Consider the following 27,288-nt stretch of genomic DNA (forward strand, 5'->3'; position numbering starts at 1 on the left):
CGTGGTTACACCCGGAAGCGCGCTGCTGGCTGGCTACACGCTGGACGCAGAGAGCGGCGGTTCTGGTATGTTGACATCGCGGGTGTCCGAGAGCCTCCCTGGGTCGCCCCTCGGTGGGCACCTCCGCCGCTCAGGCCTCCCAGCCCGGAGAGGCACGGGAGTCCCTGGGAACGGCATCAGTCTCACGCTCTTTCGGAGCGGGCGCCACAAGACAGGCCTTAGTCCCCTGGTCACCGTGAAATTCGGAGAGTCGGGGAGGGGGCGTGAGGATTTGAGAGGACATTGCTGAAGTGCTAAGTAAGCAGCTCCTGGGCGGAGTCCCGCCGTGACGCGGTGCTAAGTGGCACGGGCAGAGAGACTCCGTCCTAGGCTAGCTGTTCCTGTCGGAGCATCACGGGCTCTAGTCCCCACCCCTCGCCTCCAGCCCTCACTGGACTGTGGTAGACAGGACGAGGCCACAGGGGCAGTTTGCTGTGGTTCGGGTGGTAAAGCGGATGCAGGAGAGTTTCTCAGGTTGGCCCTTCTCCAAGTTCCCTCTTTTTAGAGCAAGATATAAGAACAAAAGTTAGAAAGTGAGGTTTGCAGCCTTTGAAGATAATTACTGTAGCAGTAAAGCCTGATGCCCACCAAGAAGCTTGCCGGTGTTTCCAGGAAGTTGTCATCGAGGCCAAGTCTGAGGGTGGTGCAGCCAGGCTCAGAGTTTCTTTGCAGAAGATGCTGAACCCCCAGGAGCGAACCTTCCTCTTTGGCTTCAGATTCTTCTTGCCTTTTAATCAAAACAGGGAGGATTCTGGAGTGAGTTTGTTTCTCCTGCCATTTGAAGCTGGGAAATAGGAATGACATCCAAACACCTTTATTATTATTATTATTATTATTATTATTATTATTATTATTATTATGCATACAATATTCTGTCTGTGTGTATGCCTGCAGGCCAGAAGAGGGCACCAGATCTCATTACAGATGGTTGTGAGCCACCATGTGGTTGCTGGGAATTGAACTCAAACACCATTCTTATCCCTAAGCTGAGCCTATGCGCTGAGGTTGTGATCTAGCTGGTTCCGGGTTACTCTCCCTGAAACCCAGGAGGAAGGCCCAGGAGGAAGATGCAGCAAGGATTTTGGTCTCCTTGTGTCTTGGGTTCGAACCTTGGTCTCCCAGTGGGAGTTTGAAGCTCAGACTTGAATGTGACATGGGAAAGCCCAAACCGGAACCAAACCCTGATGCTTTTTTGTTAGTTTATGGCACCTTCCTGTCCCTCGCTCCTATCACTGGCTCTCAGCAAGCTCCCTGGGGCTGCTCAGAGACACTGAGTGTTTGAGTGACACTGAGTATAGAACAGACCTCTCCTGCAGCAGAGGAGGTGGGAACTAGTAAGGATGTCATCGACACTTGCTGCACATAAAGGGCTCTCCAAGCTCATGCTCCCCACCGTGGGGAAACCTGTGACTTTCCAGCCCTTCAGCTTGTCCACTCTCAGGAACAGGCTGCGGTGGGGACCAGCGTCTCTGCGCACGTTCACACCCTCTCTGCCTTAAGCATTTGCAACACCAAGGATGCTCTGCTCTTCCCTGAACTGGCCGGAATCTAGCTGCTTGGAAACTCTGCAGTATTCCTTGCCAAGGTAAATGATCTTCCTCTCCTGGGGTTGGCGTGGGGAGATGGAAAAGTGGGCAGCACCCACTCTGGGGCTGTGGAAAGCAGAATGAGGGTAGTGGATTGAATCACTGTGGGCTTTGTCCAGCTTCTCTTACTCACCTACCTTCCCTGGCCCCAACCCTGATGCCACTACTTCATTAGGGTGTAACGAAACCCCAGAATGGCTCTCGCGGCGGTGGCTGGCGTTCAGCAGAGGGCTTCGTGAATGTCCCACGGGCTGCGGCTCCTACTCAGGCTGGACTCACACATACGACCTTCGCTCTGCTGCTCCCTGGAAGATGAAGTGCGTGTTGGTGGCCACTGAAGGCGCGGAGGTGCTCTTCTACTGGACAGATGAGGAGTTTGAGGAGAGCCTCAGGCTGAAGTTCAGGCAGTCAGAGAATGAGGAGGAGGAGGTAAGTGCAGGATGGGCTGTCTCAGGAAGGAGTGGGAGAGGAGCCATGCAAAGCCTACAGAGCCTCCTCCTGGCCCACAGAAGGGCTTGGCAGGGCCTATGCCTGGCTATCAGGAGGGCTGAGTTGCCTGCACAGCAGAGCAGCCTTTTCATGTTCTCAGTACTGTGATTTCATACCTCACCAGAGGTCTAGGCCAGTGAGGGGAAAGGAGGCCAATTTTACCCGCACATCAGGGAAACCTGATAGCCGGTTCTTACCCCAAAAGCTTGGCATCCGCATAAGCCATGCATTCGTAACAGCTCTATTAAGATATACTAGACTTAAAGTATATGACTTATTTAATGTGTCTATATCTGTGATCCAGTCACAAACACTGAACTGCCTGTCATGCCAAAAGTTGTAAGCCCTTTTTGACTGCCGTAACTTCTAAAGAACCAGTAAGCACCCTGCTGTCCGGATGAGTGTGTTTTGTAGACTTATCTAGAAGATTCACACACTGTGTGTGTGAGTTTCGTTTTGTGCTGTGTTTGGTTTGGGCTGGCTCTTTTCACTCAGCAGATTCTTTGTTGTGTCTTCATCCATCTTAGCATCTCGCAGTCACTTAGTCCTCTCCTTTCTGTGCAGCATCCCATCATATCCGTGGGCCACAATTCCCTTCTTCTTTCCCCTCTTGGTGGACATTTAGCCGTTTCCAGCTTTTGGTTACATACACACATTGGCCGTGAACATACATCTTCACATGGGTTGGGACTCGGTGGGTATTTTTTGGTTTTACGTGTATGGGTGTTTTGCCTGCATGTGTATCTGTGCACCTTGTGCATGCTTTACACACTGAGGCCAGAGGAGAGGATCAGATCCCCTAAAATTGGAGTTACAGATGACTCTGAGTTGTCATGTGGGTGCTAGGACTAGAAACCAGATCCTCTGCTAAAACAGCAAATGCACTTAACAGCTGAGCCATCTCTCCATGTAGGCAGAGACTGCTCATTCAGTTCCCAGCCACCCAGACCCAGACCCGAATAATCATGCAGAAACTATATTAATTACAACACTGTTTGGCCAATAGCTTATGCATATTTCTAGCTAACTTATATCTTAAATTAACCCATTTCTATTCATTTGTGACTCACCACTAGACTGTGACCTACCAGTAAGGTTCTGACTGGTGGCTGGTGGCTTTTTCCTTTGGCTGCTACATGGCGTACCTTTGACTCTGCCTATTTTCTCTCTGTACCTCTGTTTGTATTTCCTGCCTGGCTTTACTCTACTAAGCCACTGGCCGAAAAGCTTCTTTAATAACTAATAGTAACAAAACATATTCATAGCATATTCCAGCCCTTGTACTCCTTAAGAAACCCCCTAGCTCTGGGACTAGAGAGATGGCTCAGCAGTTAAGAGCACTGGCTGCTCTTTCAGAGGACTTGTGTTCAATTCCTAGCACCCACCCACATGGCAGCTCACAAGTGTCTGTAACTCCAAGATCTGACACCCTCACACAGACATACACCCTCACACAGACGTACACCCTCACACAGACATACATACACCCTCAGACAGACGTACACCCTTACACAGACGTACACCCTCACACAGACATACATACACCCTCACACAGACGTACACCCTCACACAGACGTACACCCTCACACAGACATACATACACCCTCACACAGACGTACACCCTCACACAGACGTACACCCTCACACAGATGTACACCCTCACACAGACATACATACACCCTCACACAGACGTACACCCTCACACAGACGTACACCCTCACACAGACATACATACACCATCACACAGACATACATACACCCTCACACAGATGTACACCCTCACACAGACGTACACCCTCACACAGACGTACACCCTCACACAGACGTACACCCTCACACAGACGTACACCCTCACACAGACATACACCCTCACACAGACATATATACACCCTCACACAGACATATATACACCCTCACACAGACGTACACCCTCACACAGACATACACCCTCACACAGACATAAACATACACCCTCACACAGACATAAACATACACCCTCACACAGACGTACACCCTCACACAGACATAAACATACACCCTCACACAGACATACACCCTCACACAGACATACAACCTCACACAGACGTACACCCTCACACATACGTACACCCTCACACAGACATACACCCTCACACAGACGTACACCCTCACACAGACATACGTACACCCTCACACAGACATACATACACCCTCACACAGACATACATTCAGGCAAAACACCAATGCACTAAAAGGAAAAAGAAAAACACCCAGCTCTCCACAGAAGACGTAGCTACCATTTTATATCCCACCAGCCACTGCCCAGAGCCTAGCTGATACTTGCTATTCATTCTTTTTAGTTTTAGCCAGTTTGATAGATGTTGGTTAGAATCCCATATGTTATTTTTCATTCTTTGGTGACTAATAACTCTGGGAGGCTTTTCATGTGCTACTTTGCCATATCGTTCCCCATATTTGATCAATGTAATCAGACTTTCCTTTGGGCTGCCAGACAGCTCCTAAATAATGACATGAAGACATTATTAATTATGAAATCTTGGCCTTAGTTTAGGCTTGTGGTTTTTGTCTGTTTGGTTGGCTTTTGGGGGGGGGGATTTGTTTGTTTATTTTGGTTTTTGGTTTTAGTTTTGCTTTTCAAGACAGGGCTTCTCTATGCAACAGTCCTGGCTATCCTAGAACTCACTCTGTAGACCAGGCTGACCTCAAACTCAGAGATCTGCCTACCTCTGCCTCCTGAGTGCTGGGATTAAAGGTGTGCGCCGCCACCACCCAGTGCTCAGACTTGATTTTAACTAGCTCTTATAACTTAAATTAACCCATTTCTATTAATCTACATCGTATCATATACTGCTTCTTCTGTCCAGTCTCCTGGAACCTTCCCTGCACCTGGATTATCTCCTCCCTCCTCTCTCTTCCTAGAAGTCCCACCTATACTTCCTGCCTGGCTATTGGCCATTCAGCTCTTTATTAAACGAATCACAGCAATACACCTTCACACAGTGTACAAATATCCCACAACAGATCAGTTTTCTCAAGTTGTTCTTACTGAGTTTTTAGAATTTCTTACATAGTTTGAACATGTCTTTAATTAGACCTCTTTTGCAAACATTTCCTCTCATGCTCTTAAGAGGCCTTCAAAGAGGGCTGTCTTCTGGGGGTGGCCTTGGTAATACTCTCACCAGCATCATCCTGAACTGGAGTTGTGCAGAGAAGAGGACGGATGAGGGAAGAGCTCTTAGCTAGGACCACCACATCTAGAAGCAGTTACAGCTGTACCCAGGGATCCATGTGTGCATGTGTTTGGACAGGTGCTTTTGTGTGCTGTGCACAAAGTTCATTCCACAACATCTGAACTTTCTAAATGTCGTAAAGGAGAGCATGTGGTTAAAAGTATAGCTAGTGAATATGGTAGAAATGGCAGAAAGGATTCCTCTTGAACATGGAATTGTTGAGCCGTGTCTGGGCAGTGTGAGTTCCTGTTGCTAGGCTGACTATGGAGGGGCCAAGGGAGGCTCGCGGGGTGAGAACTGCAGTGCCGTGCTGTGCTGAGATTGACATCCTGAGAACCGCTGCCGCACCTCTGCCATAGGTGCATCTTCAGTACTCCATAGGAATACATTTATCAAGCCGGAACACGCTTCTTCATGTTTTAGTATGCAGATCTGATAAACCTAGAAATGCTGTACTTAGTGTGCTCCACTGCTTTGTGTTTCCCTGTAAGCTGAGCATTGAGGGAATGCAGAATTTTAATTGTAACCTCGCCAGTACTTCTGTCTAGAGGCTGGCTGCCATTTTTGTCTTCTATGAAATTTTTGTTACCAAGGAAGACAGGATTACAGTTTTGTCTGACAGACTGAGATGGTGTGGTGTATTCTTAGTTATCAAATACTCATGTAGTGTGGGGCTTTTAGTTGGTGAATATTCACAATGTGAGGAGAGCGTGGTACATGCTGCATGAGCTCCATCACCTGAATGTATGCACACTGGCAGGGTCTAGACACGTCAGGCTGAGCTGCTTGTGATGGGGTTTTTGGCTTCTCGTTTTGTTTCCTATAATGCTCATACTATAAAATAAGTAAAAGCTTCTTTCAAAAGCTTTTAAAGAGAGGGGGAGAGAGAGTACCTTAAAAGAGCACGCATTTTTATTTCTGATAGCACAATCTTCCATTTTTGCAATTACCGATTATGCTTTTGTTGACACATCTAAGAAATCTTTGCCTGACTTAAGATCACAAAGAATTTTCCCCATATCTTCTCCTGGAATTTGTATAGTTTAGGGTTTGGTTTGGTTTGGGAGTTTGTTGTTTTCTTGTTGTTTAACTGTTATGTGTTTGTGTGCATGCATGCCACAGCCCCTTTATGGTGCTCAGAGGACAACTTGGAAAGTCGATCTTTCTCCCATCCTAGGAATGAAACTCGGGTCATTAGTCTTGGTAACAAGCATCTTTATCGACTGAACCACCTCCAGCCCCTATTTCTGTTAGGTACAGCCTCTAACCTGCATTCTCCTGCCTCTGCCTCCCAAGTACTGGGATTACAGACACACACCTCCATGGCAGATTTAGCTTTGGATTTCATATTAGACCCAATGACCCTTTTTGCACTTGAACGTATGACTGAGAGCTTCCCTGTATATGGACATCCGGATAGTTGTTTAATATCACTCAGAAATGGCTACCATATTCTCTTATTTAATTCCCATCCTGCCTTCACAAGAGTCATTTATTTTGCATTTTTTCATTTATTTTGGAATAAATTTTTTTTATTAGAGGTGTGATGATGTCCTGGCAACACAAGCTAGCTGCTCCCCAGAGCCAGGGATGAGGCTAAAGCCTGGCTGAGCTGTCGCCCTTCACTGATCCCTTCACCCTCACCATCAATCGCCAGTGCCTTTTCCTTTGTTAAGAGAGATCACAGGCATTCGGACGGTTTTCTAAATTAAAAGCCAGTCCTGTCTTTTTCATTTTTAAAAGTTAACAAATCTAATCTTTGAGATTTTATGAGAAATATTTCCCCAGGCGGTGTTGCCATATGCCTTTAATCCCAGCACTTGGGAGGCAGAGGCAGGTGGATCTCAGTGAGTTCGAGGTCAGCCTGGTCTACCAAGCAAGTTCCAAAACAACCAGGATTACACAGAGAAACCCTGTCTCAAAAAAAGTCAGAAGAAAAAAAAGAAAAGAAATATTTCAGTTCTTTCTCCTAATTAAAACCTGGTATAAGAACAAAGTCCCGAGTTTGCAGTTCCTAAGTAGCGAGTGTAAAGGAACACGTCCTCGAGTTCTGTTTGTGTGCATAACATAACACACTTAGTTTCTGCTGAATAACGTCGTTATTATAGGGGCCTGAGAGCGCAGAGTCGTTTCTGAATAGCTCACAAGCCCATTACCGGGCTCCATTAGCTCCTAACTCCTTGCTTTGGGTCTTCACCTTTTCTATAGCAGGGATCAACCAAATTCACAGCTTAACTTCTTGATTTTTTTCACTTCATTTTATCAAATCATTTTTGCATTTTGCTAGAACCCAAAAGCATAATACTTAATATTACCATTATATTCTTATATATGGATAAATATATCTTCACTGAACTATTTCTCTAAATATAAAGATATTCTATACATATGTATACACATACACACTCACATATATACATTATATATATGTATATCCTAGATAGCTGTCACTGTGTAAAATAATCTATATTTATGATTGAACTTTATCCAATTATTTGATACAGTTATATCTAGAAATAAAATTGAGTTAAAAGCCATTCAAAAACATGTCCACACTTTACAATTTATCAAGTAATATACAAGAATATTCCTTTACACTCTATATATTGAAAACTTTTGGTCTCCTTCCACCACAAAATATTCTCAGTAGAAACATCTACTCCCTGTAGGGTGAGTTACTGCAGTCAGCCTAGATTATTTTACTGACCTTCAATATAATCTGCAACAGTTAAGGAAGGCAATAGAACTTGAATAAATTACAAGCAAGTGTTCCTACCTATGCCGGGGACAGTCATTTAACAAATACTGAGAGCCCTTTCAGCATACACTCTGTGTCTGAGGGATTTCCCATGTTGTTGGAACAGTGATATTTTAAGTAGCTCTATGGATTCTTCTCCTTAGCTAAGAACCTCAGAAACTTTCTTCTGCAACCTCTTTGCATGACAGAATTTTTTTTTACGTGCTCCCTGGCGTATAGGTGTAAAATAAATGTGGAATCAGACAATTGCTGATAATAGATCATTTTTTAAAATATTGAACAATTTATTTGTATACATATAAATTCACTAATGAAAGAGAAAAGCAACGTTAAACACTAATGGCATGAGTGTGCTTATTTATTTTTACAAAAGACCAAAGCCTGGGGCTGGAGAGATGACTCAGTGTTAAGACCATTAACTGCTCCTTTCAAGATCCGAGTTCAGGCCCAGCATCCACAGGGGCAGTTCATATCCACTTGTAATTCCAGTCCCGGGTATCTGCTGCCCTCTTTAGCCTCGGCAAGCACCTGCATGTGTTCTCTCTCTCTCTCTCTCTCTCTCTCTCTCTCTCTCTACCACCCCCCCATACACACACACAACACACACAAGTTTAAAATAAAATGAATCTTTAAAAAAAAAAACTAATTAAACTTTCCTGTACTGTTTGGTATTGCAGCACATAAAGCATCTTCAATATTTCTGAGCTGATTGATATTTTGATTTTATAATTGTCAATGCCGAGAACAGCACTTCACCTAAACATTAGCGCAAAATGCTAGAAGTATGTTTATTGCCATTTTAACTCTGCCTAAAACCAAATCAAAATTTATCTAGTTATTTTTATGAAATTAAAGTCAATCACTCCAATATCTATTTTTAAAATTAAATATTCTAACACAATACAGTCTGAGGTAGACTAATTTATTATATGCGCAGGAATGGCAACAAGAAATATTAAGTCTTTGTCCTCCGTAAGTAAATCATTATGTTCCTATAAAAACAGAAAACTGTTGTGTACAGTAAAAAAAAAAACCTAAAATCCCTAACATACACTAGCCTCGCATCTGCACTGGGGTGTTTAAAGGCTGTGTTCCTTGGTGTTTCCCGGCACGATGGCATGAGACAGAGAGCAGGCTGGTGTGTGAGGACCAGAGCTGCCTTTGACCCTTTATGCTTTTTATTTTTAATTAGTTTTGGTAGTTGTACATTCAGAACCTTGTTACTGTTGCCAGATGTTTTGTAACCCGTTTATTTGGTTAGTCAAGCCTGCGTGACCTCCAGTCTAAGAAACTGTGGCTTAGGTGTACTTATTTAGCTATTTCTCTGGGATTGGTCATTTCTCGGTTTTCCCTGCTTGGGATTTCAGATTGCTGTTGTGAACGTGCTTGTTCGCATGTTTGTTTTCTGGGAATAAAGTCCCCGAGGTAGGCCAGGACTACAAATGGCGTAGACGTGGATGTGTCTAAGAGACTTCCCTGGAGTCGGATCTCTCAATTAGACGCTCCAAGGAGTCTATGGGGGGAAATGTGGCTCAGTGTCTTGCAGGTTTGTCCAACCTTCTGGCCTCGTGACAAGATAGTATCTGCCAAGTTCATGCTTGATAAGCCATGCAATTGAATTGCAAAAGAAAAGAAAATTCACCCAAACTACCCTCATGTTTTAAGTAAATTTGTGGCTCTGTGTCGGGCACTCGTCACTTCTCTGTGGGGACACGTGGCCTGTGACTGCAGTCAGACATACCTACTTGAATGTTTCCTTCTGAGTTTGGACCCTGAGCCACACAGTCGCTAGTCTGAGCCCACCCTCCCTGTCATCACACGAGGTCTGGAGCAATCTCTCCTCCTACCTTTCCCATTAGGGCTGTAGTGACCCCTCAGACAGGTCCAACACTGTGAGTCTCTTGCTCGAACGCCTGGGTCTTGTTTGTTCCTTCATCCCCAGTATCTGGCACACTTTCAGACTTGTCCAAGCTATGAATGTGTCCCACCTTGTTTGTAGACATCATGTCTGTGTCAGAATGTCAGGTGACATTCCTGCAGGGTAGGCAGTGTCCAAATGTCAGACATCCCTGCGGGGTAGGCAGTGTCCGAATGTCAGGCATCCCCACAGGGCAGGCATTGCTCTGTCTGCTCCCTTGCAGCTCCCTGCACTGGAGGACCAGCTTAGCACCCTCCTGGCCCCAGTCATCATCTCCTCCATGACGATGCTGGAGAAGCTCTCAGACACATACACCAGCTTCTCCACAGAAAATGGCAACCACCTCTATGTCCTGCATCTGGTAAGTGCATGGCCCTGCAGCCCTCAGTGCACCCACGGTCCACTTCTGTCCAGTCCTTAGGAGCCCGGGTGCCTCTTTCTTGCCTTGGACTGTACAGCTCTTTGGGAAGCAGAATCTACAGCTTAGGAGAGTCCTCTGGGCCTCGCCCTCCCCGTATTTATCCCCTGAGACGGAAGGCCAAGGGAGTCCCCAGGGGACCAACTGACACTGTGACTGCCCACAGTTTGGAGAATGCCTGTTCATCGCCATCAATGGAGACCACAGTGAGAGCGAGGGGGACCTCCGGAGGAAGCTGTGTGTGCTCAAGTACCTGTTCGAGGTGCACTTCGGGCTGGTGACTGTGGACGGCCAGCTCATCCGGAAGGAGTGAGTCACTGATCTCATCAGATCCTCTGCTGAGTCGGGCCATAAAAGCAGAGCCCAGAAGGGCCTTGGTGACCATCCACTCTGATTTTTGCGGATGGGGAAACTGGGCAGAGACTTTAGACAACCTCCCCAGCACCACGTAGCGTGTTAGTGGCAGCATCCCAGCCTGGTGCTCCCAGCGCCAGTGCTGTCATTAGCTTATCCCTTCTGACTTCTCAGTGAAGCTGTTTAAACTCTCCACAGAAAAAAATATGCAGTTCCCCCAACCTTGTGACATACTGGGCCTACACTCAGAGCCTCAGTGGCTGAGCGTGGCATCGAACTTCACTTCACCCCGTCCATGGAGCAAGAAAGGACCATGGAGAAGGGTGGGTTGAAAGGCGGACCCAAAAGAGTACGAATCGGGATTGCCTGGTTCGCTCTCATGAATGGAAAAGTCACATGGTTTGAAATGCTGTGAGTTTTGCAGGAATGTGAGCACGTGTGCATCAATGAGGCACTTTCTGGATCTGCCAGCACTGTTTTCATAGATTGTTTTAGTCCTAAAGTCTGTGGCGTCAATGACACAGACTAGAGCTGTAGCCTTGGGTGCCTAACACAGCCACAGTGGCAGGGCTGGCTAATACCCCTGGTTTAACCCTGAGTGTAGACCAGGTTCTCTGTTTACAGGGTCCTGTGTAGATCAGAAGCCTAGGAAATGCAGGTGCCTTCTTGCCTCCTTCCGGCTGCCATTGATTGATTGATTGATTGATTGATTGATTGATTATCTATTTCAATGTGGAGATCAAACTCACAGCCTTACCCATGCTAGGCAAGTACTCTATCTGAGCTGCATCCCCACCCCCAGGTGGGCTTATATATCTATACGAGAAGGAGCCCAGGAATGAAACATTTCCCCCTGGGGCCTGAGCTCTGTTCCCTGCCCATGCTCACAGCCTCTCTGTGCACTGCTGGCCTCACCGCAGGCTTCTGATGCTGACCCGAGACAGGGTCTTTGGATCAGGGCTAGAGATGACCCCTTTCCACTGACCCCTGCTCTCCCTGGCTCTTTCCCAGGCTTCGCCCCCCTGACCTGGAGCAGCGTGCCCGAGTGTGGAAGCACTTCCAGAGACTGCTGGGGACATACAGCCACCTGCGGGAACAGGAGCAGGGCTTTGCTGTGGAGGTGACTCGGACCCAGGAGTGTCAGACCTCGGGGGTGTCAGGTCACCAGAGGTGTCCAGCTGCAAGACCATGTTTTGGCCATAATGGGCAAGAGGATAGGTGGACCCCGAAATTCTCCCAATTGTCCTGTTGTTCTTTCTGCCCAACGTACTCCAGTGCACCTTCCCACAGTGAACAACTAGATTCTGAGTGAGTTTCAGGCCATTTAGGGCTCACGATAAATCACAGAACCTTCTGAAAATGGCCTCTTTGACCTCATTCACCCCAGGGAAAACCACATTGAGCTTAAACTCGAATGGACAGCAGTGAGCAGAAAAAGGAGGCAAGGCAGGTGGCTTTGGTCAGTCACCCTCTCCCTGCCCTCGAGGGCAAACACAGGGTCCCTCTGTGGATCTCACTCATGACATTTGTCAGAGTGATCGATCATGAAGGGCAGGGCATCCTCACCCACCAGATTCTTGTTCAGCCGAGTCAGAACAGGTGCTGTGGAGTTTCAGCTCTAACAAGTACCCAGTGATACTGTGAGGTCTCATTATTCTTTGAAAACTATTAAATTAGAGGGGGGGGTGGGTGTGTTTCTCTCTCTCTCTCTCTCTCTCTCTCTCTCTCTCTCTCTGTGTGTGTGTGTGTGTGTGTGTGTGTGTGTGTGTGTGTGTGTGTGTAAAATGTGCTCATAGTTAAAGACAGTCAGATACACAAAAACTCAGCTACCATAAGTGAGAGTCAGGACATCAGGCAATCAATTCCCAACAGGTTTGGATACCAAGGAGTTGGAATTATAGATAAAATACAAAATAAAACTAATAAAAGACGGGGCTCAGGTAAAGAGCACTGACTGCTCTTCCAAGGTCCTGAGTTCAATTCCCGTTAACCACTTGGTGACTCACAACAATGGGATCTGCTGCCCTCTTCCGGTATGCAGCATACATGCAGTCAGAACACTATATACATAATAAATAAATAAATCTTTTTAAAAATTGAAGATATGGAAAGTAACACCACAAATAGAAATTGTAAAAGATTCGAAAATGGCCAGGCAGATTTAGAAAAGAACTCTCGCAGGTGTGTAGACATGAAAGCTGATTGGTGAAACAGTTCAGGCTACGCTAAAGAGCAAGTGAGACTCGACAGAAGAGAGTTCGTGAACTGGAAGTGGATCCAAAAGCATTCCTCCTTCAGCCCCACTCATTCCCTCTGCCAAGAAACAGACCTACTGTGTGCCGGAAGACGGGCCACACTGTGATGCCTAAAGATACACCCTGCTCTTGAGAGGAAACCAAACATACGTACACTCTAAACACACAGCAGAGCGGCCTGGTGCCGTATTACTATCTCCACTAAAGTCTGTGGCAGCAGAAAGATGGCGTGGCCAGCTCTTTCTTAGGCACCAGGAGAGGCCTGATGCAGTTAAGATGAAATCCAAACCCCTCCCCAAACCCGCCAGACCTGGCGGCTCTGTCATGTCTGTCTTGACGACCTCCCTCACTATTCAGCGGTGACATGGGCCATCTGTCAGTCTCAGGAACCCTCGTGTCTAGTTCGGCATAATGTACTCATAGCTCTTGAATATCTGAGGTGCAGCTGGTCCAGACCCAGCTCTGATGAGTCTGTAATATAACCAGGCTTTGATAACGACACAACAATCTGATGAATAATGCCTTTGTACTTCAGCATTTATATTATGTCGATAATGTTTTGTGAAAATCTTTTCACTTTTTTACATTTGTTTGTGTGTGTGTATGTATGTGTGAGTGTGGGCAGATGCACGGGTGCCATCACATGCCAGTGGAGGTCAGAGGTTAGGAGTCAGTTCTCTCCTCCCACTGTGGGGCTCCAGAGGCCAAACTTGGTTTATCAGACTTGTCAGCAGGCATATTTATCTGCCAAGCCATCTTGCCAGCCCTGAGAAACGTTTCAACTGTTCATAGGATTTATCTCTCCTTCTTAGTTTGGACAGAACTTCTCCAGACTGCCTGTTCAGCTCATGCCTTTGTAGCCACTGCCTTCTACTTCTTCCCTGCTCTGTCTGGCATGCTTTCTGGTTCCTTCGCTACCTGTTTAAAAGTCATCTCCTCAGGGACATTTCTTCTAACACTATGTCAGTGGGTCTCGGCTATTTCTCTCTAGTTCAGTGTCACGTGTTTCTGGCTGGCACATGCTACAGTTGATTTTCCGTGTTTCCTGTACGTTGTTTTCCTCTGTTAGGGCCTGGAACCACACAGACTTGACATCGCCCATCTTAGTCTCCCGGCTTCTCATACCTGGCATCTAGCGTTTAGTGCCCAATGGGCTGAGGGAATGGAGCCTCCAGCACAGGCTGACACACTGACATGCTTTCCTTTGCTGCCAATCCCTGGCTAGGCAGTGGAGCGGCTGATTCACCCCCAGCTCTGTGAACTGAGCATCGAGACGCTTGAGCGACATGTGGTTCAGGCTGTCAACTCCAGCCCCGAGCGGGGCAGCGAGGAGGCCCTGCATGCCTTTCTGCTTGTGCACTGCAAGCTGCTGGCTTTCTACTCCAGGTAACCCCGGGGCCTTGACCTTAACCAAAACCCTCCCAGACCCTTGTCTGCAGGATCTTGACAGCCCAGACCTGTTCCAGGCTCGGGTCTCAAACCTCATCCCACTCCCTTCTTGGGGTTGGTTCTAACCAATGCTTAGAGTCTATTGCTAATTTTTGTTTACATATGTAAAACTTTGATTTTACCAGTTGATAGGCTAATCTTTAAACCTTGTAAATCTCCAGCAAGGTTTAAGTGGCATGCTCACAGGCTGCCCTGCCCTGTCTCTGCAGCCACGGTGCAAGCACCCTGCGCCCGGCAGACCTCCTGGCGCTTATCCTTCTCGTTCAGGACCTCCAGCCCACCCAAGACTCCACAGAAGAGGATGACAGTGACGACTACAGCCCTCAGGTCTCAGGGCAGCACAAAGAAAACGGGGGGGGGGGGGGGGCATTTGTCCTCCGACTCTAAGATGGAAGGCGACTTCTGGAAAGGGCGGTCTGGAGGTTGTGCAGATCTGGGGAGTCGGTCCTGTTCGATGCTTGGATCTTCCCCTTAGTGGTGTGAGCCGAGCACTCCAGCCTTGCCATCTTAGAGCCTGGAGTTCCTTCTCTGTGCAGTGGGGAAACCGGGAACATGGTGGTGTCATTTATGCAGGGACCTAAGTGGTAAAGGAGACAGGCCACATGGAGCCTAGCATCTTATTAGCTTTGCCACGTGATGGTGTCATTAGCGGTACCAGGTTGTGCTGGTTCAGATACCAACATGTCAGAATTTCCAGGATCAGAGTACCCTGGACAGCTGGAGGGCCATGTCCCCAGGCTCGCCCACAGAGCATGGTAGGGAGGAGGGCTTCTATAAAGAGCTGGGAGGCAGAGCTGTCGGAGCAGCCAGATCAGCCTCGCGTTACCTTGGTGTTCTCACAGTCTTTCCCCCAGAGGAGACCCCTGAGCAGCCAAAACATCCCAGTGCAGCAGGTTAGAAGCCAGAGCACCTCAGGCCCCACCAGGAGTTCTGAGGAGACGGTACGTGCTGGGTGCTGGGAGGAAAGAGGGCAGCCCCATCTTGCCTCCATCCAGGCCAGGCCTTCCCAACTTTCCCCGGGAGAGCGGGCTCAGCCGAAGCAGCTGGAAGAAGCCACCTGGCCTTTGGCCCTCATCTAGTGTGACATCTTTCCCAGGACACAGACAGCGTCTCCTTCACTGAGGAGTACTTCACACCTGCTCCTTCCCCAGGCGAGCAGAGTTCAGGTGAAGCCCATGGAGCGGGTGGGTGGCATCGTGGGGCAGAAGCCAGTCGGCAGCCTAGAGAATGTGTCTTGGGAGTTAGTGTGTCCTCGTGGCTTGTGAAAGGCTGAGCACACATACTCTGACTGGTATTACTCAGCTCTGTGGGCAGCCCTGCCCCTCAACCCCAGCTTGAATCCAAACACTGCTAAGATTGTGCAAATGCCCCCCAAAGCTCTGTGTACTTCACTTACAACTGCTTCTGTGTGTTTTCTCTGCCTCCTCTCTCTTCATTACAATTAATATTTAAGTTAGTAAGTTAAACAATAGACCACTTGGGTTCAAGCATATTTTAGAGTGTAAATATCTAGTTTCAGTGGGTTTTTTTTAACCTTACCTGTTTTTCCAAGATCTGTGAGTAAGTAGTAAAAATGTACTATTAACACTATTAATATTCAAATTGACATTTAAATACACAATATTGCTTAGAGGAGGAGCTAAGCCAAAAGCTAGGCTGTCACCATCACCAGGGAAGAACCGAGATTTTAGGATAAAAGGAGAGACCCTATGGCTCACCCACAGGACAGAAGGCTGGCTTTGCAGAAGGGACACAATGGGGACTGTTATAAGATTGGCTGTGTACCTTCCCTGGACCAGAGCCTCTCAGCCCTGCTGCACTTAGCGGCCATAGCCGGCTTCAGCACAGCTGAGTCAGTGCTCAGACCTGGGCACAGGTGAGCCCTGTGTGCCTTGAAGGGGACCTGTGGTGTGCACTGAACCGGAAAGTGATTCCAACCCCACCTGCAGCTGGGCTCCCCTGGGCTCTTCCCAAGCCACCTAAGATTCTGACTTAATTAGGCCGAGCTGTGCAGGGTTTTACAAAGGACCCCAAGTGATTGTCACGCATGGTTAAAGTTGCTCACACTGAGGTGTTTTGGGGCCTTAGTTAGGTCTGGACTGGCTTCAGGGCACCTGGGAGACCCAGAGGTTACAGAATGATTCATATGCTTGCGCTTGTTTCTGGGGGGTGGGGAGGGTCCCCAGCCACCTTCAGCTTCACTAATTATCCCAGGACCTACAGTGTGTTTGCAGGCCTTGCATGGCCTTGGCCTTCACGGCACACCACCTTACCATCATGACCCTCCCCGGTACCACCATCACCCCCTTGTCTGGGTGGCCAGGTCTGTATGCCTCAGTGACGGTCATGATGTTCTGGCGAGCACAGCACTCCCAGCTTACAAATGGAGCGAGTGCATCCCTGGGTCCCAACCACCTGATTTACAAATGGATGGCTGCGGTGCAAGTCATTTGTAAACGGGAGTGCGAACACGCCAGGGCATTATGCATAGCTCTGAAGCATGGCCACCCGAGAGGGGAGGGCGCTTATAAATGAGGGTTATTTGCAGTGAAGTGCAAGAGAGGATAATACTACAAACATGCAATATTTCAAATACATAGTAGCTTCAATGGGCTGGCAAGCTCCGTAGGATGGAAATCAACCTCAGTTCCCCGCACACAATAGGTACTCAGCCAGCTTGCTGTGTGAATAACCAACTGAGCGGGGGTGGGGGGGGGGTGGGGGGGGGGGCTGCTCCCTTGCTCCCTGCATAGAGCCACCTGAAGGAACAGAGAGCAGAAACAAGGAGGGGTGGAGGACAAGGGAGGGTCTGAGGAATGTGCCCCCCACCAGATGCTGCCAGTTCCCGCAGGAAATTTCTGTCCCTGTTGCTTTTACCCTGCAAATGCAGAGTTGAGTTGGCACTGGGGAACTCTGAAGTAGTGGCTTTCTGGGGCTACAGTCACGGGAAATAGCTTTACCATGCCCAGTGCTGTGGGCTAAATGACTTGAGCTGTCAGTGACCTAGACCCCCTAAACTGCAGGCGTGGGAGATGGGACCGTGTCTAGTTGTGTTCTACATTTGTGGCAGGTAGCATGCTCTGGCTGGATGGTGGCACCCCACCCACCGCTGCTCTCCGGGTGAGTCTCCTGTGTCCTCTCGGGCACCTCTGCTCTGGGATGCCGAGGACTGGGGTTTCCCTTCTGGGTGACCCCACCAGCCAGTGCTGCACCATGCCTCCTTCAGGCTCCCTAGTGCAGCTCAGCATGGAAGCAGGGCTGGGGAGAGCAGGGTAGATGGCCTCCCCCACGTTCTTGGAAGTGAAAGTCCAACTTAAGTTTTAAATATTAAAAAAATTGAAGTCTAGATATCTTTCTTATTTTTAGATGTGAGAAATAACCAAAGTCAAGTACGGAAGAGACTGGGTGTCACTCAGTCCCCCCTCGAAGATGGAGAATGTTCTAGGGCTCTCCTTCTAGTCATTTGTTATTTTGCACACACGCACGCACACTCACTCTCTCTCACACACACTGTGTGACGATGTGTGCATGCTGTGTGCATTTTTCTTCTTCACACTTGACGCCCACTGTACTTCATCGTCCTTTCTACTGAGGCATTCTCCTGTCTCCACAGGGCCCTTCAGCATATGGGGGTGCTTGGAAATCCATCCATGCGCATGTTACTGTCTGTTCAGCAGCTCCCAGAACAATCAGCCTATGGCTCCCACTTTCTATTGTATATAACTAGAATGACCTCCTTACAGAGAAATGTTTGTGGTATCTCTAACGATTTCTTTAATTCTCTAAAAGATTGCTTTGGCACGCAGAGCCCCTGTGTCCCCCACCTCAGGCTGGAGTCCTGTTCATACAGTTATTTTATGCCTCAGTTTCCCCAGTATGGAGGGTCTTTGGAATGTTCTGAGGGTGACTGAAATACCAAGCATGTTAAAGTTCCTTCCTCTCCCTGAAGGCAGAGCTTTCCTCACCCAGCTCTGTCTCTTCAGATGGCCCCTGACTACCCACCCACCCAGCCCCCGTACCTCCCCCACCCATCATGGCATCCAATCCTGATTGGACAGAACAGAAGTTAAGAGGCAGCAGAGAGAATGGAGACCTCTTGGGTGGGTTGTCTGGAAGCTAGGCATGTTTGCTCCTTGTGACTTATATATAGGTTGAGCAAGAAACAAAAGCCATGGGTAGGTGGGCCTAAGTTATAGAAGAGCCTGGGCCTTTCTTCTTCCACCACACTGACAGGTCTTCCTCCTTCACAGACGACTGAGGACGCCCTCCAGGGGCTAGTGCCACCCTCCCCAGAAACTTCCAGCCCCAGTAGGATCTTCCTGGATGCCAATGTAAAAGAAAACTACTGTCCCCTAGTGCCACACACCATGTACTGCCTGCCCCTGTGGCCGGGCATCACCATGGTGCTGCTGACCAAGGTACCGAGCTGCAGTCCCACCCTGGCAAATTTCGGGGCCTGCTGACCTCTGATTGGTTGCCCCACTCCATCCTGGCATCCACTTTCCCTGGCAGAGTTCCAACACTTCACTGGCCCTGGTCCTGTACCAACTGCTGGATGGTTTCTCCCTGCTGGAGAAGAAGCTGAAGGAGGGTCAGGAGCCCGGAAGTGCCCTTCGGTCCCAGCCCTTCGTTGGAGACCTGCGCCAGAAGATGGACAAGTTTATCAAGAATCGAGTTGGGCAGGAGATTCAGGTAGGACCTGGACGCTGCATGTACCCGGCTTCAGAGAAGAGACGGGACTGGCAGTGGGCCCAGTTCACCTTCACCCCCAGTTAGATGAGGGGCACACAGCTCTGGTTCCCGTCCATGTTTGCCTCAGTCTGCGGCCCTAGTTGCCTCATTAAATGCTAAAAACCAAATAGCTGGACTTGACATTTTCGGAACCTCTTTAGAGAAATTTGGCAGAACTCGAATTGTAATCCCAGTGCTTTAGACAGGGCACGGGCTTGCTTAGATAGTCGTTCTGTAGCCAAGAGTGACCAGCCCGTGAGCAGTGGAGCCAGAACCTGCCCATCATGGGGCCCACTCCCAGCTGGCCTCATGGAGAGTAGGACTGCGTGGAGACCAAGCACGGAGCATGTAGGGAACTCTGTGACCAGACCATCACGGACGCCCATCAAGGCCCTCCTTGTGGCAGAGTTCTGGAACAGAACTTGCCAGTGGGCAACATGATATCCTAGGAGCCATAGGCATCACGGTGTCTTGTCAGTGGGCAGCACGGTATCCTAGGTGCCCTGGGCATCAGGTGGCTTGTCAGTGGGCAGCACAGTATCCTAGGGTACCATGGGCATTGTAGTAGCTTGTCAGTGGGCAGCATGGTATCCTAGGTGCCCTGGATATCATGGTACCTTGTCAGCGGACATACAGTATCCTAGGTGCCCTGGGCATCGTGGTGGCTCACAACTGTTACAGTGCTGACTTCTCACTTTGGGGAGAGTCAGCCAATCCCTTGAGGCTACCCCAACCATCCTCAGGCCACCTGCAGCACCCACTTCTCTTCAGTCCCCCAGCTTGTTGTGCTCCCCAGAGGTACTCACCTAGTCCCTCTGATGGGCACATGTCTGTGCCTGTCAAGGCCATGTGACCTTCACTTCATGCTCTGCTAAGTGATTGCCCATAAGGCCAGATTTGGCTGCAGGAAGGCAGGTGTACCTGGAGCGTCATGATGTAGGCAGGGTCTCCCTTGGACCTCCCTGCAGAACACCACCCGGAACAGACCTGTTACCCTTCTTTACAGAGCTCCTGGCTGGAGTTTAAGACCAAGGCCTTTTCTAGAAGTGAAGCAGGATCATCCTGGGAGTGAGTAACCACACTGAGGTGAAGGGGTGCTGTTCAGAGGTAGCTGCTGTCCCCCCAGGCCCTGGGGACAGAAGATCAAGGAGTTACAAATGGCAGAAAGGGAGTGCCGGGGAGCTGGGGCTAGACCATGGGAGGTTGGAGAGGAATGAAGGCCAGGGACATGAGAACCTGACACGAGACCTGGTACGAGGCTGTACCTGATGCAGCACTGAGCAGGTGCCACCTAAGGCAAGTCACATTCCCACTTAGAAGAACGGTGTGGTTTGTGATCAAGGAGATGCTGCGTGGTAAAGAACACCACTCGGGAAAGCCCGGCAGCTGCCTCCCATGCCGTAAGGGTATGTCGCCAGAGGCTCTGTGTTTCTCTCCCTGGCATCACTGCCCAGGCTGCTCCAGGCCTGTGCAAAGCTGAAGCGACAACTGTGTGCCATCTACCGGCTCAGCTTCCTGGCCACTGCCCCCAGCAGGGGAGGCCCACACCTGCCCCAGCACCTGCTGGACCAAGTCCAGAAACTCATGAAGTAAGTATGGGTGGCACACACGAGGGAGCAGGAGGTGGCCAGGGCACTGCACAGCCACCTAGCTCCAGTCTCCTCCCTCTCCAGAGAGCGACTCCTGGACTGGAAGGATTTCCTGTTGGTGAAGAGCCGGAGGAACGTCACCATGGTGTCATATCCTCTGCCTGCCTCAGCTAGCCCGAGAAAGCCCGGAGTTTCCGGGGTGCAAGACCTCAGGGGAAGCTAGATGTGTTTTCTCCTGCCATGGCGCCCCATGTTCCCATCTATAGCGATAGCCCATGACTGAAATCTCAGAATCCCTGCAGCTCCGGGGTTATCTTAGAAGTCTTCAGGGACCTTTGTGTCCATGTTTTCCATCCAGCAGAACGTCAGTCCTGTTCCATGAGGGCCAGGATAGTCTCCTTGCTTTGAGAGCTCCGTGGATGGTCACAGGGCAGTGGCAAGCAAAAGCTCTAGGAAGGCCCACCATAAATGTGTGTCCTGTTTCCAAGATGCACATCTGTGCATTCTAGGAACTAGTTTTGTTTATAATGGTCTTCAGGAAGGCTGAAACAACTTTTCTTGTGGCTGTCTCTGGCATTTTTGTCTTAAGCAGGAGGAGGAAGCACAAGGCCCCCTACCCATAAGCCACTGACCTTCCGTGGGAGTCTGTTTTCAACCTCTCAGGTGAGGGGTGGGCAGTCAGCCAAGTGGCTGTGTTCACACACCAGCCTCAAGGTGTGTGCTGCTGGAAAGCACAGCTGTGACCATGGCATCTTCCCTCCCGGAGAGTGCAGATTATATTAAACCTGCAGGTGCCGAGAACCTGGATGCAAGGAGGGGTGAGAGCTGAGGGAAAAGGGAAATGAAATCCCTGGGCCTTAGTGGAGGCAGAAGCTGCTTGTGTTAAGGAGCAGCGTGGTCCCCTAAGCCTCACCTGTGTAGATCTGAAACCCCATGACCAGGGACAAGGCACCCCCACTGTCCCCACTGTTGCTGGCGTTTAAGCCCCTTAACTCCGGCCTTCACCTATCTAGAGGACTTCCCAGGCCTGGTGCACTTCATCTATGTGGACCGCACAACTGGGCAGATGGTGGCCCCTTCTCTCAGCAGCAGCGAAAAAATGTCTTCTGAATTGGGCAAGGGGCCCCTGGCTGCCTTTGTCAAAGCCAAGGTAACTGCTGCTTGTCAGGGCAGGTCACTGAGGTCTGACCCCCAACCCAGGAGAAATAAGCCATTCTGGTCTCTGTGGTGCTAATCGCTTCGAACGTAGCTCTGCTGTGCTCACCCACCATTATCCGTGCGCCTGAGTACATCTGCCGTGAGCTCCTTAGGCCCAGCAGCTTATCCTCCTACCCAGAGAGCCTCAGTGCATGTTAGCAGCCGCTCCAGATGTACTCGGCTGGCCTAGCATCTACAGTGCCCAAACCAGGTCAGCACCCGACATAAGTGAGTGCTCAGCCAGGATCTTTTGAGTCGGCCGAACTGGAAAGAACACCAGGGCAACCAATGTGGGCATCAGAATTCTGTAACGAGTGTTTGTCCCGCCAACCAAGTAACAACACAGACTTCTTATTGATTATCAAAGCTCGGCCTATAGCTTTGGCTTGTTCCAAACCAGCTCTTATAACTTAACCCCTTTATATTAATCTACGTTCTATCATGTGGCATTACCTCCTTTCCATCTTGTACCTCCGTTTCCTCTCCCTGTCTCCTGGCATCTCCTGTATGCCTGGATTCCTCCTCCTCTTCCTTTTCCTTTCTCTTCCCAGAAATACCACCTATACTTCCTGCCTAGCTATTGGTTATTCAGCTTTTTATTACACCAGTCACAGCAACACACCTTCACACAGTGTACAGATATCCCACAATTCGAGTTAGGCAGTGGTGGTGCACACCTTTAATCCAGCACTTGGGAGGCAGAGGCAGGCGGATCTCTGTGAGTTTGAGGTCAGTGTGGTCTGGAAGAGCTAGTTCCAGGATAGGCTCCAAAGCTACAGAGAAACCCTGTCTCGGGGGGGAAAAAATCCTACAACACAATTTTATTTCTTTAATTTTGTCATGCTAGCTATGGACCCCAAGACTCGTGTACTGAGCCAGCACTCTGCCCCTAACGACACCCACACCTGGGCCAAGTGTAAAACTGGGTGATTTCTACTAAGGAAGCATCTTTCTTTTTCTTCTGATTTAACTGACTCTTCTCCATGACATACTGGTAGTTTTTTTCTTCTTGAAAGAAGGGGAAACCTCTGCCATTCCTAGAAGGCCATATTTTATTTTGTCCACGTAAAGTGTGTCATGATAGGTAAGTAAGCTGGAGGTGGGAGGCCAGCACTGTGAAGCCATCTCTGTTCTTGCCGGCTGTGTGGTCTTGGCATGGTTTGGTGACATTTCAGTTCCTTTTTAGTTCAAATACCTGTTATGAAGATGATACTGTTTCCCACGTAATATTAGTGTGAAGGGTGCAGGTCACTAAACACGGATGACCTCACAGAGCAGGGACCACACATGCTGTGCAGAGCACGGCCCCCTTCCTCACCTGCCACCAGTTCTCCTCATCCTGTGCTGGCCCAGTGGGGACTCAGCCATCGCCCTTCATTGCCCCCTTAGGTTCATCCCAGTGCTGCCCCCTCTGCAGGCGCAGGGCTGTGCAACACTGTCAGGTGCAGCTCCTCCTGCTATCTCTACATGCCTCACCTCAACCATCCCGTGATGCAGATGTAGCATAATTCACAAATACATTCCCTGCTGGGTGAACCTTTAGATGGTCTCCAGACGGTCACTCTTAGAAATGATTTGTGGACACACCTGTGCATACGCCTAAGTCCTCAGCATGGATCCCCAGAAATGCAAGTACCAAGTCAGACGGGAGCTATTAGAGTTATCTCTTTGTGTTGTCGGGTTGTGTTTCTGGAGTTTGGAGCTGGCTCCTGTTTCTCTTGCAGATTTAATTAGATTGTACATTATGGTCAAGTGCGAAGTAAATCCCACATCTCTCCGCTGAGGCTTCTGACAGAATGAGTCATTTCCCAGCCCTGGCATTACATGGGCAAGCCAAGGGGAGAAGACCTTCCCTCAGACCGCTCCTAGGCAACCTAGGGGCCTAAAGCAGGAAGCCCCTCAGGGCCGCTGTTTCCAGCCATCCCAGTGTGAACCTACATTTGGGCCTCACCTCTGATGGACGACGCCACAGCTCAGGGCTCACTGCACATTTAAGTGTGCTTCCCAGTGCCTCTGGCATAGAACCCATGCCATTGCCTCCCAGTCCTGCAGGCCAGGGCGAGTGGGTTTATTCACAACCTTCTGGTCTGTTTTCTGGGCCATGTGTATAGTAAAGTTGCATGAAGCCCTTCCATAGAACTGGAGGTTTCTCGTCCCTCCCAGGCCCACAGCCGCTTTTAAAATAACCACTCAGAGGCTTCATATTAATTCGAACTGTTTGGCCTATTAGCTCAGGCTTATCGTTAACTAGTTCTTACAACTTAACCCATTTCTATTCTGTATTTTCTTCCCTGGCAGCTGCTGGCATCTCTCTGACTCTGTCTTCTTTTTCCCTTTATCTTTGCTTAGATTTCCCACCTGGCTCTATTCTGCTTGGCTACTGGCAAAATCAGCTTCTTTATTAACCAAGGGTAAGGAAACATTCACAGCATACAGAAGGGCATCCCCACATGATTTCCACGTGTATTTTATCCCCACAGCAGCTGGAGGGAGAGCCCTTCCGACGTTCGTCCTGTGATTTGGCTCCGCTACCTCCGAGAAGTCCTGAACTCCCAGGAACTCCTCGGCTCTGGCCTTTGCTTTGCCATCCGGAGGCCATGGCCATGAGAGTGGTACTAAGCAATCTCCTCTTCCCCAGGTCTGGGCTCTGGTGCAGCTGGCACGGAGGTACCTGCAGAAGGGCTGCACCACACTGCTGTTCCAGGAAGGGGACTTCCGCTGCTCCTACTTCCTGTGGTTCGAGAATGACATGGTGGGTTTGCCCAGCCTGTGGGCAGGACGGTCCTGAGAGCCGTCCACTGCTCTGAACCCTTGGATGCCTTTCTTCTGCGCTCTTCCGTCTGTCTGTCTCATCTCCTCTTGTCCCTGGCAAGCAGCAGGTAGGCACAGCACAGGGGCGCAGGGCTGTAGATGGGAGCCGACGGGAAGCTCTCCCTGTTCTGAAAAGGCGCTTTGCCCTGATAATATCATTACTGCTTCAGTAATATCAACTGCCGTGACCCCCGCTATCCGGGAGACCCAGGTTCAAAGCAGCTGGCCAGCCTGCTCAGGGGTTGCTTCCAGCAGGGCTCAGGTCTCTAACTGGCCTGTGCAGTACGTAGACCTCACCACCACATGGTACCAGGCCACTGGAACCCGCTGCCTCTCCCTTCCCCGCCCTCTTTCTTTCCCTCTGCTCCTTCTTAATGCTTCCTTCTCACTTCCTGCCAGTTGTCCAAGGATCACGCCTCCTTGCATTAGTTTCTCTTGTCCTCCTATTCCTGTACCCTTCCTGGATCTTGTTCTCTTCTCCCCACTCACTGGGGTAATGACTCAACCTTACTGTAGTGTGATGTAGTTTCTTCATGTGTCCCTCACAGCCTGAGGGAATGATGGGGTTAGGTTTTGTTGACCCATTTTACAGGTGGGGACACACTGCTGTTTTGGAGATAAACACCATGGCTAGGTCAATAAAACTCAGATGGTGGAGCTAGGGCCCTTCTAAGTGCCCCCCAAGTGCCAGAGCTTCTAGGGACAAGGAGTTGGTGACTAGCGTGGCCCCACAAGGCAGTGGGGTGCAACAGAGCTGTGGGAGGCCACTCAGAAGTGTCCCTGACCCCTGCTGAGCTATCTCCCTATGGGGCAGGCCTCATGGTGCCACCTGAGCCTCTCTGGGAGACTCTGTAGGCACCACGATTGTGCCTGGCACAGTGCGCATGCTTTACAGAGCTTCTGTTTCTCCCCTGCCTCATCCTGCCCAAAGAATTCCCATTTCTTCCAAAGCAGAGACTTGGGGTCTTTTGGGAATCCTTTGCTTCTCAAGACCCTGAAAGAACACCCCACCCCAGGTCACTCCCCCTGGGCCTCTCTGAGCTCCTTAGTAACCCAGCTCCACATGCTTGTAGCAAAAGCTACAAAGTGTGGTCAGAGTTGAGCATTAGACCACACTCCGATGTGTAAGGTGATGGTGGCTGTCTACCTCCCAGACAAGGTAAAAAGGTACAGACGCTGTCCCCAGCATGGGACACACACAGCATAGGGCACACGAGTAGGGCACACAGTCGGACCCTGCCAGGGTCCTCTCACATCTCCCTCGAGCCCACCTTCTGCTCCTTCTCCTCCCACAGGGCTGCAAGCTGCAGATGATCGAGGTGCCTGTCCTCTCTGATGACTCAGTCCCCATTGGAGTTCTGGGGGGTGACTACTACAGGTGAGCCTGACACCTCTAGAGCCCCATTTGCCCCAGGTGTTGGTGGCGAAGGCTCACATTCCCCATGGGCAATAGCCTTTGCAAGAGTGAGCGGCTACCCTGATAACAGAAACCTGGGGAGAATCCCACGTGGAGAGAGGAACCCCCCAGAAGCACACTCAAGTCCCTGCTGTCCTGCTGCTGGCACAGTCTTGACTGCATGGGAAGACCTCAGTAGGGACCCCAGGCTACTCCTACCACTACTACACACACACACACACACACACACACACACACACACACACAATTAACTAAACACCACTGTTCAAGGACAGAGAGCCCAAGAGAGGGACTGTGTCCCTAGTTGAGCCGGAGCTTAGGAGCCATAGGTGATGTCACAGTCTAGGTCATTCAGTGAACCGTGGGGTGGGCACTTTGAGGATGGCCTTGCCTGAGTCCTGCCCTATATCCTGCAGGAAGCTCCTGCGTTACTACAGCAAGAGCCGCCCCTCCGAACCCATCCGGTGCTACGAGCTCCTGACCTTGCACCTGTCAGTCATCCCCACTGACCTGCTGGTGCAGCAGGCCAGTCAGCTGGCCCGGCGCCTGGGGGAGGCCTCCCGGGTGATTCTGCCCTAGGTGGAGGGTGCTGTCCTCTGCCTGATCCCTAGCAACCTTGTTTGTAGGCATTGCCCACAGCTACGCCTCCTCCCATCCCCAGCAGCCCTGGTCTCCCACAGGCCCTCGCTGATTCTCCCACACGGGTTAGTGAGCAAGCCTTCTCTGAAGGGAGGGGATGCCGCGCTTCTGCTGACCCCCAGCACTGTGCCGTTAGAGATGGTGAGCTGCTTCTCTGGGTGCCCAGGATAGCACCTGTTAGTGAGGGAGCTGTTAGTGCTCAGGCGGTGTGAAGCCGCCCTTTTTCTGCCATTCTGAGTGGGGGAGCTGTTTCCTACTCCAAATAAAAGGCACTCCCACCAGCTGTCCAAGCTTGGCTACCTCAACCTGCAACTCTGGGAGAATCCTGTTTCTTCACGTTTGACCTGGTAACACCTACCTCTCAGGGTGGTCAGGAGGTACATGCAGTATGTGCTCAATAAATGTCTG

General features: G+C 49.8%; 1 protein-coding gene across 5 annotated transcripts; it reads left to right on the plus strand.

Moving 5' to 3' along the window:
* On the plus strand, positions 1-27,282 carry Hps1 (HPS1 biogenesis of lysosomal organelles complex 3 subunit 1). 5 transcript variants are annotated; one of them, XR_005975301.1, is made up of 21 exons: positions 1-65; positions 1,458-1,624; positions 1,801-2,054; positions 10,244-10,381; positions 10,605-10,747; positions 11,804-11,912; positions 14,273-14,433; positions 14,706-14,823; positions 15,339-15,437; positions 15,593-15,680; positions 17,567-17,616; positions 18,747-18,914; positions 19,009-19,188; positions 20,234-20,295; positions 20,682-20,816; positions 20,901-20,966; positions 21,822-21,966; positions 24,363-24,424; positions 24,652-24,765; positions 26,120-26,202; positions 26,658-26,790. XR_005975301.1 is itself a non-coding variant. In XM_041662098.1 (20 exons), exons 3-20 carry the CDS (start codon positions 1,938-1,940, stop codon positions 26,818-26,820), a joined length of 2,139 nt encoding a protein of 712 aa, XP_041518032.1. In that variant the 5' UTR covers positions 1-65; positions 1,458-1,624; positions 1,801-1,937; the 3' UTR covers positions 26,821-27,282. The 5 variants fall into 5 exon arrangements, 3 of the variants coding, with proteins under 3 accessions (XP_041518032.1, XP_041518034.1, XP_041518033.1); XR_005975302.1 differs by lacking the exon at positions 24,363-24,424 and having other exon boundaries at positions 15,593-15,662; positions 24,652-24,892; positions 26,658-26,693; XM_041662098.1 differs by lacking the exon at positions 24,363-24,424 and having other exon boundaries at positions 26,658-27,282.
* Positions 27,283-27,288: the final 6 nt, after the last annotated feature.

Source organism: Microtus oregoni, unplaced genomic scaffold, assembly GCF_018167655.1.
Source record: "Microtus oregoni isolate MIOR12 unplaced genomic scaffold, Mior012 000012F_ref0000307, whole genome shotgun sequence".
Classification (NCBI taxonomy): domain Eukaryota; kingdom Metazoa; phylum Chordata; class Mammalia; order Rodentia; family Cricetidae; genus Microtus; species Microtus oregoni.

What these genes read in the sequence shown, in the direction of transcription:
- Hps1 (XM_041662098.1), top strand. Translation starts at nt 1,938, where the DNA reads ATGAAGTGCGTGTTGGTGGCCACTGAAGGCGCGGAGGTGCTCTTCTAC. An exon ending in CCATGGTGCTGCTGACCAAG is followed by an intron (nt 18,915 to 19,008) that starts GTACCGAGCTGC and finishes TTTCCCTGGCAG; the next exon opens with AGTTCCAACACTTCACTGGC. An exon ending in CTGGGGGGTGACTACTACAG is followed by an intron (nt 26,203 to 26,657) that starts GTGAGCCTGACA and finishes TATATCCTGCAG; the next exon opens with GAAGCTCCTGCGTTACTACA.